Raw genomic sequence first — 20,510 nt, forward strand, 5'->3', positions numbered from 1 at the left:
ATAACAGTGATGCTACCTGCAGTTGGGCCTCACCTGATGTTCTGCAAGTCACAGGTATCCTTGGATCTTCAGATCCAGCAACCCCAGAGGCAGCTTAGGCAGGAGAGGGGAAGTGGGAGTGGAAGACGGAGCATGCCATCTGTGTGCCCTTGGGCAAAATATCACCCACCTCCCTGGGGCCTGGTTGACTCATCTCTCATCTGTAGTAGAAAAAAAAAAGGGGGGGGGGTTGGATAATAACACATTTCCTGCCTCCTACTGTTCGAATAGAAACAATGAAATAATGCAATTGTAAAGTGAAGCCCAGTCAACTATTAGCTAAGGGAAAGGGCTTTTTATTTCATCTTGTAGATGAAGAAATTGAGTCTCAGAAATGTGAGGAATTTCATTTAGGGGTATACAGCTTAGTAGCAAAATTAGAACTAGGGTCCAAGTCTCGTATTTCATGGCTGAAGTTACTTTCCACCACTCCATATGTTCTTTGGATATAAAGAGTGATCTTTTCGTGGTCTTTGGCAACCTAGCGTCTAGATTGCCTCCACTCTTGGGCTGGGATGTGCACAGGTGACTGTCATTTGCTTATGCCTGATTTGCTGGTTAAAAAGCCTGTTTCTCTGCTCCCTGTAGGAGTGTCTCAGGCCTGGGCTTGGAAGCAGACAAGCTTTGCGTGAAACCTGGCCATCCCACCTAGGCCCTGTGTGTTGGGGGAGGTTCCTGAAACTCTCTGAGACTGTGTTTATTCCTTAGGTAGGAGAGGAGTTCCGCCAGTGCCCGCCATGCTGTGTTGCCATGGAGATGAGATGAAATGTTTACCCTGGACACGGGGCCTGGCACACAACTGGTGCTTGGGATGTGGGCATTTGCTTCTTCTTTTTCAGGGCGCTTGTCTAGCGCTGAGACCTGAGAGACTCCCTCACCCTAGTCTGGTGGCCTGGTGGTGTCACCCACACATGGACACAGCAGTCTAGCAGCTGGTGTCTGTGCTTTCCCGGTCCATGGTGCCCTGCGCTCTGGTTCCACAATTTTCCTGTGTAGCTCCAGCCACAGAACTCCCCCCATGTCTCACCATTGCTAACGACATCGGCTCTGGAACATCAGGACCCCTGGAGTAAGGTCCACGTGGCCTCTCCACCCTGCATTTCTTCTCCCCTCAGAAGTGCACCCTCTGCCAGGGCCTTGAGGTGTCCCTCATGCCCATTCTCTCCCCTTTTCTCCAGTTCAAGGCTGAGCCATTCTCAGAACCCCTGCCCTCTCCCCTCTGCTTTTCCAGATCCACGCCTCCCTCCTCCCTTGCATTTAGGCTCCTGCCTTTATTAGCTCCTCTGGCACTTTGACACCTCTCTTTCCTATACGCTTACATTTTTAAATTGAAGTATAGTTGATTTACAATGTTCTGTTAGTTTCAGGTGTATAGCAAAGTGATTCAGTGTTTTATATATATATATATATATATATACTTCTACAGATTCATTTCCATTGTAAGTTATTACAAGATATTGAATATATAGTTCTTTGTGCCATATAGTAAGACCTTGTTGTTTATCTCTTTTATATATAGTAGTGTGTATCTGCTAATCCCTGACTCCTAATTTATCCCTTCCCCCCTTTCCCCATCTATATATACCATGCCTAAAGAGCATAACCAAATACTATTTTATATTTATTGTTTCACACGTGCTAACTCTAACACAGTTTTCTGTTCCTTGAGAGCAAGGGGTCATCTCAGATCTCACTCGTCCCCTTGCGATGCAGTGCAGGGTGCTGAGTACCTAACGACATGCAAAGTACTATTGGATGTACCTCATCTATTGGATGAGCCTCACTTCCCGGGTCAAGGTCTTGCTCCCATGCCGTTAGATGTTCTCTCTGGACCTAAAACGCCCTCTCTGTCCTTTCCTGCCTGGCAACTTCTGTTCGTTGTCTGTCATTCACTTTCACCTCGAGTGACACCTGTACTGTGTCACCTTCCCAGTCCCCTCCTCCAAGTCCTCTAAGCAGAGCTATTATTTTGGCATTGTATCCTTCTCCCCTATTAATCTGGGATCTGTGAGAACAGAGGGCAAGTCTTAATCATCTCTGTAGCCCAGAACTGTCCTTGTTCAGTGCGTGATACACGAGCCCACGATAAATGTTTACTGAGTGGATGATTACGCGAACAAGGTGCAAGGCAAATCTTTTCCGGGAACTTGATTTGGGTCTGAGTTGAGACCTCCTTGAAGAACTCTGTGTGAGGCAGTTTCAAAACAGTAGCTGCAGGGACTTTGCTATTCTAGGGAACTTTACCTACTGCCTCTTGAATGTGAAATGCTGCCTTGCATCCAGAGTTATGCTCCGGGAGAATGGAATCCTGATCCATTCAGTGCAGGGCAGCGACTGAAATAGTTTCCTACATATTCTGTCTTCATAAATTCCTCCCTTACTTCTTTCCCTCCCCCCTCCACCCACCACAAGTCCCAGACCCTTCCTCTTACTCCCCCCGCCTGAAGGACATTTATGAGGCCCATCACGTGGGAAGCATGTGAGGCCTGTTCCTGCCTCTCCCTTCCCTAGCATGAGGGTCTCTGGCCCTCCTCCTTCACCGTCGCCTCCTGGGCCAAGCTCTGATATCTCTTGCCCTGTTTATGAGCTGCTGGGATTTTTCCAACAACCTGAAATGAATCTGTGAGGCCCCACAGGTAGTACAGCCTGTCTCGGGGCCATAAACCATGGCTGGGTCTTTCATCTGCCATTGCTTATGTCATAAATGAGTGGGGGGACCAGGCAAGCGGGAAGCAACAGCCCCCGAGCCATTCCAGATTTTTTTTTTTTACAAGAGATGGGAAAGAAAGGCCCTGAGAAACATGTTCCAACTTTGTGCCAGGCAAATTCATTTCACCCTGGTAGGCTGTGCGTGGAGACTTAATCTCTGGACTTTCCCTCTAGGAGTCAGATTTATGCTGCGTTTGTGTCTAAATGGCCTCCAGGGATGCTGACATTTGTTGCTCGAGACAGCAAGTGGTGTTCCTTTCATCTCCGCTGAGGGGTGTCAGCTTAAATTATGAGGGATCGCTCTGGCCTGCATCTGGGTGTGGGAGCCTCTGGCAATGCCGAGGGGCTGCCCCTCCTTCTGCTTCCGAGATGTCTCTGCTGTTGGAAGGTTTTTCTGCATCTCCTGCTCTCCAGTACTCCTGCTGGCCCTGGGAGAAATCTCCTGGCTCGTTTAGAACTTTCCTTTCTCTTGGACAAATCAGTAAGTGTATATTTCAGGCACTGCCTGCTTTCATGGAGAAGTTGGCATCAGAGTCAGGCAGCCCTGCCCCTGCCGAACGACGAGATGGGAGCCTCCATGAACGGTCTGGCAGTTCCCCGAGGGAGTCAGAGGGCACTGCTACGCTCGTAATATTTACAACCCGGCAGACCGAAGCTGGGTGACGGTTAGCGATGGTCTGCATTCCCCTTGGCAGCTGGGTCGTGACATCTGTCTGCACTTTGGGAAATGCCCAAAGGCCCTCCATTCCTCTATCTTCAGAGTTTCTCTTGCTCAGGTCTGCCAGGACACCTGAAATTCCATAGCGGTGACTGTTTGGCTGGAGGCATTCCATGTCTATGTGTTATTGACTGTGGGAGAGGACACTTCAGACCCTGCTAATCCCTGACTCAGTGTAGCAGATGAGCAGTGCTTCCTGCCCCAGAGTCAGAGCGTGAAAGCCCGGAACGCTGGATATGTAAGTTTCGATGGAGAACGGGTCAGAGAGGTCTAGGGCAGGGCCCAGCAAACTATGGTATGCAGGCAGATCCGGCCTGGTGCCTGCTTTTGAAATATAGTTTTACTGGAGCCCAGCCATGCCTATTCGCCCTGTCTGCGGCTGCTTTCGTGCTGCAGTGCAGAGAGTTGAGTGGTTGTGCTAGAGGCCATAAGGCCTCTGCAAAGAGTAAAATATTTTACTCTCCGGCCTTTTACAAAGCAAGTTTGTAGATGCCCGGTCTAGAGCACCTAGTGCTTCTTGGAAGGCAAAACGGGGCCCTTAGCAGACAGGAGAGAGAGATATTGAACAGCAAAAAGGAGGAATCAGAAGAAGAAAATGCACCCCAAAAAACGATAGAAACACTCCAGAGACAAATCTTAATCTCGTCCTCCCTCTGCTCCCACTTCTGCCCCTCCCTCTTCTTCTGAAAACAAATGTTTTCGTCTCTTCTCACAGGGATGTAGAGAGAATGAATGAGCAGTCGCCTGTGATGCTCTTTACATCCTCCAAAAATGGGCACCAAGGGCTGCCCTAGGAGATGGCTCTTTCCCCCACTGCTCCTTTCTGCTGTTCTAGGACGGGATAGCAGGTCTTGGGGAATGTGCATGTATCTTAGGCTGGGGTAAGTCCAGAGACAGTACGAAGACATCAGGGACCTCAACCATCCACTTCTAGGGCTCCGACCAAACTTCAGCAATCACATCTTCCTTCTGGAACCAGCCCCCCGACTACCACCCCCCCACTTCTCTCCCACAAGCACTCACACACACACTTTCTATAAAACCAACTCTTAGTGTGAGCTAGGGTCATGTCTGCAAAGAGAGAGGGATGAACGCTTGTAGTGTAAAACCTTAACTCCAACCCCCATCAATGTGCAACTGTTAACAACAGAAAACATGGGTCTCAGGTTAAGATCCCTTCTTTTGAAATGATGATGATTTAATAAACATCTATCACACTCCAGACAGTGCTGAACCCTTTCCATGCATCATCTGAGGTAATTCCAACAGCACTGTTCCTTTCTCCGATGAGAAAATTGAGTCTTGGGGATTTGTTCAGAATCACACATCATAACCGGCAAGGCCAGAATTGAAATCCGAGTCAGTATGGCTCCAGAGCCCATGCTGTGGACACTGTGCCATCTTGCTTTCCTGAAGGTCGTCAACATATATGAGCCATTACCATGGAATCCACATTATTTTAGATTTTGCATTTTCATTAGTTACATCATCCTAGTCATCAATATACATTTGCATCAAGCTACGTGACTGTAAAAGAATCAGACTGACCCCGTGAGATGTTTGCAAATACCATTTCAAGGACAACACTGGTATAAGACAAGTGGTTTCTGAAGATGATACAGTTGCACTTTTTTTTTTGCGGCACGCGGGCCTCTCACCGTTGTGGCCTCTCCCGTTGCGGAGCACAGGCTCCGGATGCGCAGGCTCAGCGGCCATGGCTCACGGGGCCCAGCCACTCTGCGGCATGTGGGATCTTCCCGGACCGGGGCACGAACCCGCGTCCCCTGCATCGGCAGGTGGACTCTCAACCACTGCGCCACCAGGGAAGCCCACAATTGCATTTTAAAGTAAATTCTGGGCTTTGGACTTCTCACTTATTTGTTCTAGACTCAGTTCCTTGTAATCACCTGCCTTGCAGGAGATCTACACAATCCTTGGCGTGGGGTGTCAGCCACGTTTCCTCAGAAATATTACTGAAGGCATCACCAGTACCAGAGGAGCATCCTTTTGACCCCAGAGAATCCACCAACAGAGAGAATTACTGAGGTCACTAAAGACTGGGCTCTGGGGTGGGGGGTGGGGGGTTCTCTGAGCAGCATGAGGTAGGGCCCAGCAAGGATGAATCTGCATAGTCAATGGCCTCCTTTTTTCTCCCTTTCTTCTCTTGTGGGGTCTTCTTAGTTCCCTAAGGCTTTTAGTTCTTACATGCTTATTTTTTCCTTGCCATTCTGAAAACCTCCTTCTAGAAAGATCCTAAATACCCTTCAATACTGAGGTCTGACTGAGATCAGCTTACTGAATCCCGCCCCCACCCCCACTCCCATCAAGGAAAGAGCAGCCTAAGAATTGAAGATGCCAGAGCGGCCACTCCTTGTCATGAGGATTCTTCTTTTATCTCTTCTTCATTCATCTTGTGGGTTTTTTCGTCTGTACTATCAAGGGGAGTGAGGCAGAGGGGAAAAGACATCCTTCCCACAACATCTAATAAGAGCCTTCTCTGTGCCTCTGTGTTAGTTGCTTTGCATACAGCAGCACTACTCCTATGCCACCCCCTGGTGGGTATTCTTGTCTCCAGTGCAGGCTCAGTGCAGGACGTCCCTTGCACAGGGCTGTACTTTAAACAAGGGACAGAGCTGGATGGAGACCTAGGTCTGCCTATGTCAGACCCTGTTCAATTATATTGCAAGGCTTGTGCCCTCAAGGAACTCAGAGGTTCGTCTTCCTTCACGTTCAAATTGTATGCCTAAAAGTTCATAGAGAAAAGAATCTTAGCCATTGTTTTTTCAGATAAAACAAGGTTTTTTGTCTCTGGTAGAGCCAAAAATTAGAACTCAGCTAAAGTCTAAACTAAAACATTATATGCAAAGAGCATCTTTCCAGAGGAGGGCGGGATGAAGAACAAGGATGCGTAGCTCGCACACGGTGGGTCACCTCATCTTGGATTTCTTTCTTTTTTGTTTTTTGCGGTACGCAGGCCTCTCACTGTTGTGGCCTCTCCCATTGCGGAGCACAGGCTCCGGACGCGCAGGCTCAGCGGCCATGGCTCACGGGCCCAGCCGCTCTGCGGCATGTGGGATCTTCCCGGACCGGGGCACAAACCCGTGTCCCCTGCATCGGCAGGCGGACTCTCAACCACTGCGCCACCAGGGAAGCCCATCTTGGATTTCTTGAAGTGTCCAGAAGGGGATCAGAATCAGGGGACTGGAGCTGGGGAAGCTCTTGGGACGAAGGTTTTTACTGGAGGAAAGAGGGCAGCTGAGCTCTGTAAAGACCCAGAGAGAAATGAGGGTCTCATTAGGGTAATGTGGGCACACAACTGCCTATGACTTTTAATGCTGAAGGTAGTAAGGAGTCTCTCTCACATGGGTATTTCCCAGATCCTAGAAGCATCTTCTTAGGAGTGTGACGTCTGTGGGATACAAGAGGCAGCCTGGGAAAGAATGTCATATATACTGAAGGGTTTATTTCCTTCAAGTTACTGCTTGTATTGATCACTGCTTATAGAGTTGAAATAATTCACGTAAATATAGATAAATACAGTTACTTCAGTAGAGAGTTATTTATTTTATAGACAGGCAGTTTTGACTAACTGTCTGTGTTATCTGTACCTGCACGTAGTCTAATGTTGGTCTTCTGTGGCCTTTTTAACAGTATTGTTTTCTACATCCTGGCAGTGGCTAGAATTTCAGACATAGTATCTAGGAAGTTATATATAACTTAGCCAGGTCTAGAGTTGAAAAATGACATTTAAGAAATATTAACCACCAATACTTACTGGGCATTTATTATATGCTAAGCAGCCTTCTGAGTGCCTTCTTGATAAACTCATTTAATCCTCACAACAACCCCAATGAAGCAGGTCCTCCTATATCTCAATTTTGCAGATAAGGAAATTGAGCCATAGAGAGTTAAGTCACTTGCCCAAGGTCACACAACTAGTAAACGTGGAGCTAGGAGAGCCTCCCGAGAGAAAGTCCTGAGCTGTGATGGTGGACTTCCTGGTTCCTGTCTCCACGTTTTAGAAGTTTTTCCTTAGCCCTTCCTGGGGGCTTTGGGATCAGTATCACACAGGGTGTTGCGTTCATGTCTTAAGTCATCCTTGGAACGTGGACCCAAGTGTCTTGTTATGGAATAACAGACAACTCCAGGAAGTGGCCTTAAGGGACTCAACACGTTGTTTTCTGCTTCTTTCAGGCAAAAGTGATGATGAAGAAAGTCTTTGCAAGTCAGCCCATGGGGCAGGGAAAGGAGCCGCTGAGGATGGCAAGGACCATAAGCGCCCTAAACGTCCCAGAACCATCTTGACAACCCAACAGAGGAGAGCATTCAAGGCCTCGTTTGAAGTATCCTCCAAGCCGTGCAGGAAGGTATGGTTGCGGGGAGGGGGGAAGAAGGGAGGAAAGGGGACGAGGCCCCTCTTCTCTGTGTGCACCCTGGACTCCTCTGGGGTGTCACTGGGCACCTGGGGGTCAGGGTGGGAGATGCTGTTCAGACAGATTCTGGGCATGTGGCCTTGAGCCCCATTGGAGACTCCAGGGATCACTGCAGCTGTGGCCGGGGTCATGGTAGAATCTCCCTGTGCTTTTGGGTATGCATACCCACTCCAACAGGCTACTTGCTCATACCTTTCATTTCATGGAGAGCAATGGGGAGAATAACAATAAGAGGTTCCAGTTGGGATATAGATCGAAATGTTACAACACAGTAGAAATACAGTGGCTTGTAGCATGTATCCTTTCTCGGTCCAGTTTGTTCTGCTTGAGGTGGTGATTTTGACATTCATCCATGTTGTGCTTAATCCATTTTTGTTGTTGCATAGTATCCCATGGATATACCATGGGCTGTTTGACCATTCACCTGTTGATGGGCATGTGAGTTGTTTCCAGCTCGGGGCTGTTACAGATAGGGCTGCTGTGAACAGTTACGTAAAAAAAAAATAATAATACAGTGACTAAATGAGATAGGAGTTTATGTCTTTCTTACATCACAGTCCAGAGATAAGCAATCCAAGACTGGCCGAGAAGCTCTGTTATCCGTCACGTGGGTCCAAGGGGCTGCTCCAGGTGTCACCATTTTTTCCAGCCACCATGGTGGAGAAAGAGAAAGTCGGGGCAGGCAGCTGCTCTTTTAGGGGCATACCCTGGGATTTTTTGCATCACTTTCACCCATGTGTGTTGGCTAGGGTTTAATCCTGAGGTTGGACCTCTTGCAAGGGGACTTGGGAAATGAGTCTATCTGGGTGTCCATATGCCTTGCTAAAACTTGGGGGTAACATTGCTAAGAGGAGGAAGGAGAGACTGGCTATTGGAGACAATTAGTAGTCTCTACCACAAATAGCTGTGTCCGCTTATTAAGTACCCACCATTTATGGACTCCCTGCCGCATGCTGGGCACTGTCTTTTATGCAATAAAAATAAGAAAAGAAAGCTTTCTTGAAATTGAAATTGAATTGAAATTCATAGAAGAAAGACATTTTAAATTTCTTAGCATCCGTCCGTAGCATCCCATCCCTTAGCATGCCTCCCTCTCTGTATGAATCGGCTTTTGCTGCAATAACAAACAAAATCTTAGCGGCTCCCAGCAAACATTTATCTCCTGCCCCTGGGCTGTGGGTTGGCTGTGACCCAGCTGGGCTCAGGTTCAGGCCTGCCCCACCGGTCTCTCACTAAAGAGTCCAGGGCAGTGGCCACCTGGGGCACATGGGTCTCATGACGACGGCAGAAAGCAAGAGGCCAAGTCACACTGGGCAGTCCCACTGAATGGCTCTCCTTGAATATCACCAACTTCACATCCACTTACATTCCATGGGCCAAAGCAAGTCATGTGGCTAAGCCACTGTGAGTACAGGGGGAGGCATACACCCCTCCATGGAGGAGGGGCGGGAAGGATGGATATTTGCTGAACGATAGATAATACAGTCTCTCACCACTTCTGCCTTTTGAAAAAAGTTCTCCCACCCGCAGAAGACTTCCTTTCCCTGCCCTCACTGCCCTCTAAGCCCTGGGAGAAGAGCTGGTAGAAAGTTGCAACAGCCCCAAGGTAGGCCTGCGCAAGGACCAGTTCCCACTTCCTCATTGGTTTACTTGTTCTACATGTACTGGACTCCTAGCCTCTGTATGGCCTGTGCCCAGTGCTTGTTCCTGGGCAGCGTCTAGGCCACCAGAGGGGAGGAGATGTGTACACTGGAACACTGGGGAGAAAGCTCTGAGGACCAGAACAGAGGGGCAGCCAGGAGCTGCCGGAAGAGAAAGGTCGCCTCTGTCTGGGGAATCAGGCAAGGCTTTGGGGAACAGGTGGGTTTTGAGCTGGGCCTCTGAAGGATGGATAGGGTTTCAGCAGGTGGACGTGGGCCCCTGGGCATACTGCTGTTTCAGTTGGTGTTGCAGAAGGATGTGCCTGTAAAATCTTCTCTAATTATCCTGCTTCTCCTAAGCCTCAGCCCCAGTGGCATGATAAAGATGAGCACTTCCCAAGGCCTCCAGCTTGCTCTACTTCTGTGTTTATTCAAGGAGCTCCTACCATCTCATCTCCTCAGAATCTAACCAAGAGGGGGCAGTGTCTCTCAGGACCACTCTTGGGAAGTCTGTGCTTCTGCCCCCTTCCCTTCTAGCCACTTTGCCAGCCCCTCACCAAATGCCTGTATAGAGGACAGATGTTGAAACACGTCTCTTCATAATAGGGACCCTGATTGTCCTGTCTCTTCACAGTCCCAGTACATGTGGCTGCATCAGCGCTGTCTCTCTTGCTCTGTCGGATCCTAGACGGCTCTTGTCTTACTTCCTTCGGGCAGGGCTCACAGTGAATATGAATATTCATGAAACACCCAAAGTGACCTAAAGCTATGAGGGACAAAACCAAAAATTTAAGTCAGTGAATTTAGACAGGAGAAGAGAGCAAGAGAGAACCATTTGTTTTTGCAAAGTCATTTTCACCCTCAGTTCTCCTTAAGTAGGTTAATGCATATGCCTGGCATACAGCTAAAAACACAGCAATAGATTTTGCTAATATCTAAGAACCACCTGAAGGCCTAGTTTCCAGAGGAAGAGAAACCCAGGAGCACCTCTTGGAATGCACATCAAAATTAATGCTTATTCTTCTCTTCGTTTACCTGGGTAAGGACCTTCTCTCCACCTGGAGGAGAGCAATGTTCTTGTGTTTGGGATTTTGCTGAACACTCACCAGCTCCTATGGAAGATGCAGCCTGTTGGCCTCCCCATGCACCACGTAGGGAATGTTCTGCTTTCTACTCTGAGATGCCAATGTTTCTATATTTCTAACGTTCCATTTTTTCAAGGTGAGGGAGACTCTGGCTGCAGAGACAGGGCTGAGCGTCCGTGTCGTTCAGGTGTGGTTCCAGAACCAGAGAGCTAAGGTAATCTGCTTCTTACTTCTGTCTCTGTGGGGCCGGTTTCCTGAAACAATAGTAGGACATTGTTTTTGCCAGCAGGTTTTCTAACCTCAACTCATTGGATAGAATAGTTCTCTTGATTCAGAAATTTTGTGCTCAGCAGCCATTTCAGCTATAGCAGCCCTGCAGAAGGGGGAGAGACGGGGCAGTTGTTTTAGTGAGATGGCCTTTATTTTCCTAGTGGCTGTGACTGTGAATCTGGACAGCCATCTGCATGAAGAAATGCCTTTCTGTGTCTTTTGGTAAAAGCAGGTTCTTTAATTCCCATTCATTTAACACAGATACCAGAGTTCCTTTGAAGTTTCAGAGGGAAACCTACGTAGCACCCACATGATAGGTCTAAGACAACATTATGGCACATGGAATGGATGCCCTGACTCACCTTTCCCAGTGCCCCACCCTTCCCTGATATAGGCCCAAACCACCCTATTGTCTGCTGGATCCTACCAAGGTCTGCATCCCCCTGCCATGGTCTTTTACTTATTTTAGACCTTTACTTATTTATTTTCCTACCTGTGTACATGCATGAGTTAGTGGCCCAGTTCTCTACAGCTCTGATCTTTAGTGGGTGAAATGATTGGTTAAGATATCATTTCCGTCACTGAATTCCTCACACCAGGGCTGCTGGTGTGTAGTCCACGGTCCTTTCTATGAGAGGATTTCATGGTTCAGTAGGTTTGAGAGGACCTATAGCCTATGGATTCATAAGCAGAGAGCATATTTGAAGGTCTGAGAAATCTCACAGTAAAGAATTTTTTAAAAAAATCTAGTGTTCCCTACACACACACACACACACACACACACACACACACACACTCACTCAAAATGTATGCTAATGTCTCATGGAACCCTAATGTTCCACAGAACACACTTTGAGAAACATTGGGTTACAACGTTCCTTCTGGGAAGTCTGTGTGTTAACAGGGTGCTTTGGGAGTCACGCTCCTTACCTAGAGGCGTGCATCTCCTGGTAGCAGTCTCTGCCACAAGGGCCAGCAGATAGGGGACTAGGGGGACCAGCCTCATCCCAAATCATACCCTGTCAGCAGGCCCTTGCTGCACATCTAAGCTGGGCTGAAGACCCTACATCCCCTCACATAAAACTGTCACAACATAAGCACTGAGAGGAAATCCCTCTTCCTGCTAAGACCAGCCACACTGTTGCTTCCCAGCCAGCTATCTTTCCGCAGCTGCGGTGTAAAAAGCCCTCAGCCACCATGCATCGGGCGGGCTCCAGGCGCTGTTCCTGAAGTGTGGCTCCTTAGTAAAAGCAGGGGAAGGGGTCCCTCTGCTTTACCCACGAGCCATTTCCCCCTGGCCTAGCCGCAGGAACCTGCTGCAGGCCCCCTGACTTCTAATCCTGTGGTCCTCCCCTCATCAGATGAAGAAGCTGGCCCGGCGGCAGCAGCAGCAACAGCAAGATCAACAGAACACCCAGAGGCTGAGTTCCGGTAAGCTGGAGCCTCTCCTGCCAGGCCTCTCCCGCCAGGCGCCTCCAACCACCCAGCCCTCGGAGTGACATTTCTGAGCTCCGTGAAGCCCAGTCCACACCTGCTTGGGAGATGGGACCTTCCAGGGAGGACCAAACCATCAGAACTGTGAGAGGGTTCTGCAGGTCCAGAACTGCGGATTGGAGGTGGCCCTACCCTCATGCAAAGCCCCTTTGCCTGGGCCCTGCTGCAGTGTCAGGGCACTGTGTCAGGCCTACCTACAGGGTCAAAGACATGCCCAGTTTCTCATCCCACGTGGCCCTCCTCCTTCCAGGCAACCACGGTCCTAGACCAATGAGAGATGGAACTGGGGCTGGAACCTGTCTCTCTGATTCTGAGTTCCGCTCGGCCACGCTGCCTTAACTCACGCTTACCTCCATGTACCTTCATTTGTTGTTGTTGTTTTTAATAGGGGTGGTGTAGGGATTGGGGAGGGTGTGAAGAGGGACGGGTTGTGGGACCCTTCAAGGAAGTTAAAAGAAAAAAAGCAAGGATAACTATATTAGAACAATGTCATTCTTAAAGGGATATGCGCTGCCCCCTCCCCATCTCAGCTGTCCAGCAGAGTTTCCTGAGTGGTCTCTTTGTACCCTAGAGCAAGGATTCTCACCCTTTAACATGCTCCTAAATCACCTGGTATTTGGTAATGTGTAGATTCTGATTCTTAAGGTCTTGGTGGGCCCAGAGAGTCTGCATTTTTAACAAGCTCTCATTGCTGCCAGCCTTGGACCACACTTGGAAGGCCGTGGAATGTGACATTGGTTGTCTGGCCTCTAAACAGAGCCCCTTGTCCTTGCATGGACCTTACCTGTGCTTGATACCTGGGCTAGGCTCCAACGAGAATTTGACTCTTGCAGTCAAGGGTTCTTTTTGCTTTTGACCTTCTAGACCAAACAGTATCTTAATGGCAAGATAGATGCTCTGGGAGAGAAGTGAAGCAAGGGCACGGGCCCTGGGGCAGGGTGGAGCCGTGAGCTGGTCAAAAGACCTGAATTTGCCCCAGTTCCACCTCCCAATGCTGTTTGGAGATCTGGGACCTGTCTTTCTGTCTCTTTGCACCTCAGGCTCGCATCCCTAGGGTAGGGTAATGGGGCCTGCTAGTCCTATCACACAGCGCTGTGCACCTCAGAGAGGGTCACAGGTGTCAGAGGGCTTTAGGAGGAGCCATGTAAGTTGACCCCATGTAGGTCAACACGTTCAAAGGGAGGAGAACTCATCAAGGCGTTATAAGAACACAAACTCCTAGTGCTTGGAACTTTGAAAAATTCTATGGGAAGCTCCTAGGGTAGACTTAAGAAGGTGGCAGATTGAGTCCCTGAGAGTTAATGGCACTGCGTTCAGAGAACCACAGCAGGATGTGGAGGCAGCAACGGAGTCCTCCTTTTCTGATAAAATTCTGTACACGAGTGTAGCAAGTTGTCATTCCAAAGCACATACACACAATCTCATGGAGTCTTTGTATCAGCTCCACGAGGTCCACTGGGCCAGTGTCGTGAACCCCACTTGACGGACGGACTCGTAGTGGGGTAATGCTGGAAGGATCTTTAGATGCATCCACTCCATTGGCTGCCAAGCCTGTGTGTAGCATCGAACGCCTTTGTTTTAATGATGGAGTTCAAGGAAGCTCTCCAAGTACAACACCCGCCATGCCTATACTTCAAGGCAATCCCTGATGGCCCTTGGTAGGGCACAGACTGGGAACCACTGATGTCACCTCAACCCTTCTGTTATATAAATGAGGAAACCAAGATCCAGGAAGTAAAATGATGTAGCCATGGTCACACAACTTGTGTGGCCACAAGCCAGTGGGGCATGTGAAGTTCAGAGCTTGTTCTGTGGCCCTCCCTCCCTCCCAGCGTGTGATGCTGGGCTGCACACGGAGAATCATCTGTCTTCTTCTTTGTCCCACAGCTCAGACCAATGGTGGCGGGAGCGCTGGGATGGAAGGGATCATGAACCCCTACACCGCTCTGCCCACCCCACAGCAGCTCCTGGCCATCGAGCAGAGCGTCTACAGCTCAGATCCCTTCCGACAGGGTCTCACCCCACCCCAGATGCCTGGAGACCACATGCACCCCTATGGTAAGAGGGACTCAAGCCGCGCAGGGACCTCACACAACTTGCTTGCATGAATTTTTCGTCTCCTCCCAGACACCTCTACACAGTTCCTAGATGCTCATTAAAGTTCCAAAGCAGAAGAAGTGTCCCACAAAATCCTGCTAGAATCACCTAACTGATGGCTCCAGAAGAAAGACCAGCACACATACACATTAGTCATGCTTCCATTTATTCTCCTTTTCAAAGCTTCTTTTTTTGTTGTTTTCCAAAGCTTCTTATTTGTTAGTTTGAGTAGGAGGTTGTGTTTTCATTGTAGACCTGTTTGTTGGGATTGAACTTCCCAAGTCTTTCATTTCATGCCAGGTACCACACTTACATGTTCATAAGCATTGTCAGCAGTGATATAGGCAGAGGCCTTAATTATGCGAACTCTCACATAAGAAAAAAATATATTGAAAAGCACAGAAAACAGATGTTTGAATTGGACTCTCCTATTATGGATACTAGCCGGTGTTCTAATGTAATTCCTGAAACATAAACTGACTTGTGAAGTGAAAAGTATCTCCTCCCAGTCTCACCCCAGCCAAAACGGAGCTGCTTTAAACGCCGGGAATGGGGACAGCTGAGACTCCCCCATTTTCCCAGTTTGCTGCTTAAGCTGATGTACAGAAGCTGGGGCCTGGGCACCCTGATGGGATGGGCAAGCTCTGGAGTGGAAGGCTGAAGTTCAATCTCAGCGCCAAACATAGGCCACTGCATTTTTATACAGAGAAGGTAAGTGGCCTATGTAATAACATTCATCTGTACTGTGAAATCTGCAATTGTTAACCCTGATAGCTAAAAGTAACGTTTTATTCCGCAAGCCTTCAAAACATTAGTATCAGAGATATATGCCTCAGTGCACAGATTATCAACTTCTTTTTTGCCTTCATTAAAAAAAATTATCTATAATTTTAAAATCAGCCCTATCTTCCCATGTGATGCATTCAGCAAACACTTATTAAGATCCAGCCATGTGCAGGAATGTCATTGACCAACCTCATTCATTCATACACACATAGATATATATATGCATGCTCCAGTGACCGCCATTCTCTTTGCTCCCTTAGAAGACTCATGTAAGGTCTCTACCTGTCTTCACCACTATGCAAAAACAGGGCAAATGACTTCTTGGGTTTTTTTGCAAATTCTTACATTTTCAGAGTCCTAGGGGTCTTGTTACATAAGGGACTCCTGTGATGAATCCTTCAGTAAAATGAATAAGTAAAGCCACATGACAATTTTTATAAACTGCAGTTTTCATCTTTCCCATTTACTTGAAGTAGAGGTGAAATGTACATCCTCAAGGTTCCGGTCACAGTGGTCCCCCAGCTGTTGCTCAGTTTGCCCTCCTGTTTGTTTGGTTTTTTTTTTGGTCAAAGATGTAAATTAGTTGAGTCTGGGCACCTAACCTCCCTTTCCTTTGCAGTACAAATCTGGGGAAACAGCCGGCACTCAGTATACTTGTGCTATCTGAAAGGACAGGTGTTATCACCGGAGGTTTTGTGTGCATCATTCTCAGAGCTGATGTTTGTTTTCTTACCATCCCTCCTTCAAGAGCCAGCTTTGTGGCCAAAGTCCTCCAGAAGCCCTTGCCCCTGTCTCTCCAGCCTGTGGTGCTATGTCTTGCCCAGTCCCCACCCTCACTGTCTAGACATTCTGACATTCGCTTACGCTGCACTCAGTTTAGCACTTTGTTATATCCTAGTTCACATTATTTTCAGTTGTAGACGTGAGCCCCCCTAAGGAGATCTTTTGTGGACAGGGATTATGCCCGCTCCTACTCTTCTATGTAGCTCTACCCTCCCCCACCCCCTCCCCAGCACCCAGTAGAAAGCGCCCCCTGGGGGACGTGCTCAGACCACGCTGGCTGAATTCTGCTGAATGTCCCAGCGCTGAATGAGTCCCTCCTCCCAGACCCTCATGCCAGTGTTTCCTCTCCATTTCAGGTGCTGAGCCCCTTTTCCACGACCTGGATAGTGATGACACCTCTCTCAGTAACCTGGGTGACTGCTTCCTAGCAACCTCAGAAGCCGGGCCCCTGCAGTCCAGAGTGGGAAACCCCATTGACCACCTGTACTCCATGCAGAATTCTTACTTCACCTCTTGAGTTCACCCCTCGAGTTCTCCGGCTAGGCTCCCATTCTGGAACAACCGCATTACATGAGGGGTCAGCTGGCTTTAGGATGGGGAGGCAGGGAAGAGGTGGGTTGGGGAGGGAGTTTTGTCCGGGATGCTGTTGTATAATGATATGGTGTAGCTCGGCATTTCCAAAGACTGAATACATTACGGATTGCATAGTTTAATGTTTCTAATAAGAGTCTTAGTGTTAGGTATGAAGATGTGTTTATCATTAAGGACAGGGATTTTAAATATAGGCATTTTCATGCAAACTAGATACCTAGAGACCCCTAACAACTTCCCGCCATTTTTGGGGAAGCTCTTTTCAAGAGGTGCATATGTCTACCCATCCACACACCCACAGACAGACAGACAGACAGGTAGATAGATGTGTGCGTGAGTGTGTAACCTTTCATACTTTATCATCAAAGTTTATTTCTAATTATAACAGACACCAACTGTACAGCAAAAAGTAACTTTATTTTCAGTGTGAACTATATTTAAGGAAATGCTTGATGCACTTAAGTTATAAAATGAGATAATTTACTTTTATAAACTTTATTTTGAGTTTGAAGAGACTTGTAGGCAGGGCAGAGAGCACTGCTCCACCGAGGCCCCGTAGCTTTGAGTGCTTGAGTTCATTCTGTTTTCAGAGAGTGTCACTGAGGTCTGGAGAGCAGCTCTGTGTGGCTGACAGTATTCACTGGTGGAGTCTGGACTTGCGCTGTTTGAGGTGGAATCACTGGGCTTGGGTGGGACAGAACAATCCCTGATCATGTCCTTAGAAAATTTAAAGCCTAGATTCTTCGGCTTTCTTTGAAATTCAGACGTGTGGCTGATGGGCAGCGCTGGGAAAGTCACTTCTGCTCTTGAACTTCACCATCTGCAAGGGTGAGACGAGGCTGTTAGTATGTACCTACCTCACTGGGGACGCTGAGGCTTCATTCAACCCCAGGACGCATGAGCAGGGCTGAGACTAATATCTGATGTTTGCTTAAAATACAACCAGACCAGCCACTTGGCAAAGGAGGATACCTGGGGCTGCAGAGCAGGAACCTGAGGGCAACTCTGCCTGCCACGGTCCCTTCTGCAAAGCCTGCGCTGCAGATACCAGCTCAGGGCAGCTTGGGGGGATGCCAGAGGCCTTCGATGGGAAGGAGGCTGTAACGGATGGGTTGGACAGGGCATCGTCATGTTCTAGACCAGGGGCTGGCAAACCACAGCCCGCAGGCCTGTGTTTTATGGCCTGCCTCCTAAGAAGAGTTTTTACATTTTTAAAGGGTTGTAAAAAGCAAAGAGGAGAAGAATATGCAACAGACTGTATGTGGACCAGAAAGCCTGAAATAGTTCCTATCTGTCCTGTCTGGCTCTTTTCATAAGAAGTTTGCTGACTCCTTTTCCAGACGCTCTGTTTGCTAACAACCTCTTGGAGTTCGCAGAGGTGGAGGGGGTCCAGTTGGAAAGACAGGGCGCCTCCTTCCGGCTCACTTTCCGGGCCGCCGAGCACAGAAGACCCAGTTGTCATTGTACACAGGGACGGTGCCACACCCTGTCCTCCAATTGTGGTGCTAGGATGGGCTACTTCTGTGATAGGCGGCTTCCTGAGAAACCAGAATGAGTTGATGGGGAAGACGGAGGACTCCTCCAAGAGAGGCTGGGACAGGTTTGGCCTCACTCCTAGAGATGTCACCAGTCATCAGAGCTTCGGACACAGCTACTTGTCTCCATCACCCTCTGCGTGGCCAGAGGGAACACGCCCCCTTATGGTAGAGTCGATGTTGTATGATTTTTGTGATCTTTTTTATAATTTATGCAAACCACCCAGAAACCCAAACCAGTCTGTTGAGTGAAAATCACGCAGATGCTCTGTGGCTCCGCAGGCTTCCGTGGTGAGAGGATCAGTTGGAGAAAAGTAGAAGATATTTTGTGAGGGAAAATGAATAGAGATCCTTATTCCACTCCTTAATGGCATGCCAAGGTGAAATTAAAAACCTCTTACAAATGAGCTGCTGTTTATTCAGGGGCAGGGGTGATGGGCTGGGGACTGGGGGACCAGGATGTTTTGTCAACAGTGGGGGAAGCTTTGCATGAAGGGAAAGCGTGACTAAGTGACGACAGCAAAACAGAAGGAGAAAGCGGCTTTTACCCTCCTGCCGAGATGGACTCAGAGACCTCACTCCTTACAGACACCCCTCCAGAAGGAGGCACTGTCAACACTCCACCCTCGCCAGCAAGTTCACTCAAGGCAGAGCAGCTGTGGTACGCATTGTGGGAGCATTTACTTGGAAATCAGAGCAGAGTCAAGGGGCAGGAGAAAGGTTCTCCACGCAGGACTGAAGGCAGATGCCTTGCCAGGGACAGGGTCAGAGCAACAGACAGTGTGGCTCCCCTGATAGATTCTCCCAACATTCTCAACAAGTTTCAATGCGATGTATGGATAGGCAAAGATTATGCTCATGGAGAAAAGGAGTCAGGAAACAGTGAGGCTGGAAGACCGGAAGACATACTCAGAGGGGAACATACTAGCATGTTCGGTCACCCGCCTGCAGTTGTTCAGCCCTTCCACCCCTGTCCCTGGCTCATCCACCCCATGGTGGAAGCTGGCTCTGCTTCTCACGAGGGCCTGGAAGGAGAGAGATGTGGGCAGGTGGAACCCACTTAGGAGGCCTCTATCTCAGACTGACCTCCACTAGGCCAGCCCTGGTTTCATCTCCAGCTTTCCGGACAGAGCTTAGGGATGAGACCTTCACCCCTCATATGTGCCTACTTGACAACTACTTATCCTTTAGCATCAGCCTGGACTTGGCAGACTTCTCAAAGAAGCCTGCAGGGCTGGGTTCAGTACCTGTGTGGAGGAACCGGGCTAATGCTACCTGCTGTGATCACCCCTCCCAATTTTATAATAGCTCCAACACAAGAGAAATTTCCATATCTGCTCACATGAAAGGCCTGGGAGGGAGTTCGTGTGAGAAGGGCACCTTTCTTCCATCCAAGATTTCACTGGGGAATGGTTGTTTCCGTTCTTCTTTTCTCTCCCCTTCCAGCTGAAAGTGGGTGTGTCTAGATCCAAATCCAGCTCGTCCCCTTACTAACTGCGTGGCTTTGGGCAAGTTACTTCCCCTTGCTGAGCCTCTGACTGCTCATCCAAAGGACAGGCAGGGTCCTTGTCACTAGCTACCTCAGAGGGGTGTTGAGGACGAGTGAGAAAACACACGCAAAGCACTTAGCCTTGCACTGGGCACATGGTGAGTGCCCCACGTGTTAGCTGCTGTGCCAGGGACCAGACTCTGCACTCGGGGTTTGGTCACTGATGAAAGGCTTCTGGGAGTCTCAGACCACATTTGAGGAAGAAGAAGAACACATCCAGTTTCACTTGAGAGGAAGGCTCCTAGTCAAGCCTCACCGGAGCTCCTTTAAATCTCAGTGTGGGGGCTTCCCCGGTGGCGCGGTGGTTGGGAGTCCGCCTGCCGATTCAGGGGACACGGGTTCGTGCCCCAGTCCGGGAAGATCCCACATGCCGCGGAGCGGCTGGGCCCGTGAGCCATGGCCGCTGAGCCTGTGCGTCCGGAGCCTGTGCTCCGCAACGGCAGAGGCCACAACAGTGAGAGGCCCGCGTACCGCAAAAAAAAAAAAAAAAAAAAAATCTCAGTGTGGGTCTTCTATAGCCTGACTTACGGTTGTCGGGGAGTGGTTTGTTGTTTTGTTTGGTTTTGTTTTTTCGAAGCGTGAGGATAAAATTCCAATTCCAAAAACACATTAAGAACTCTGACCCCCAAGGAGAAGCAGTCAGGTCATAGGTGATTTCTCCAGCCATCTGTCACCTGGGGCCTTCCTTAGACATTAGGGCTGAGATGAGAGCGAGAGCCCAGAGCCACAGGCTGAATAAGAGAGTTCTGAGTTGACCTAGCATGAGTGAAAATGGGAAGAA

General features: G+C 48.9%; 1 protein-coding gene across 1 annotated transcript; it reads left to right on the forward strand.

The window, feature by feature from the left end:
- The first annotated feature begins 13,878 nt into the window (after positions 1–13,878).
- Positions 13,879–19,007, forward strand: LMX1A (LIM homeobox transcription factor 1 alpha). Its single transcript, XM_022563277.3, has 2 exons — positions 13,879–14,446; positions 16,411–19,007. The coding sequence occupies exons 1-2, from the start codon at positions 14,227–14,229 to the stop codon at positions 16,569–16,571; spliced, it is 381 nt and encodes a 126-aa protein (XP_022418985.2). The 5' UTR covers positions 13,879–14,226; the 3' UTR covers positions 16,572–19,007.
- Positions 19,008–20,510: the final 1,503 nt, after the last annotated feature.

Source organism: Delphinapterus leucas, chromosome 1 (genome assembly GCF_059928025.1).
Source record: "Delphinapterus leucas isolate spDelLeu-1000000601 "Yukka" chromosome 1, BTC_Dleu_Yukka2, whole genome shotgun sequence".
NCBI classification, from domain to species: domain Eukaryota; kingdom Metazoa; phylum Chordata; class Mammalia; order Artiodactyla; family Monodontidae; genus Delphinapterus; species Delphinapterus leucas.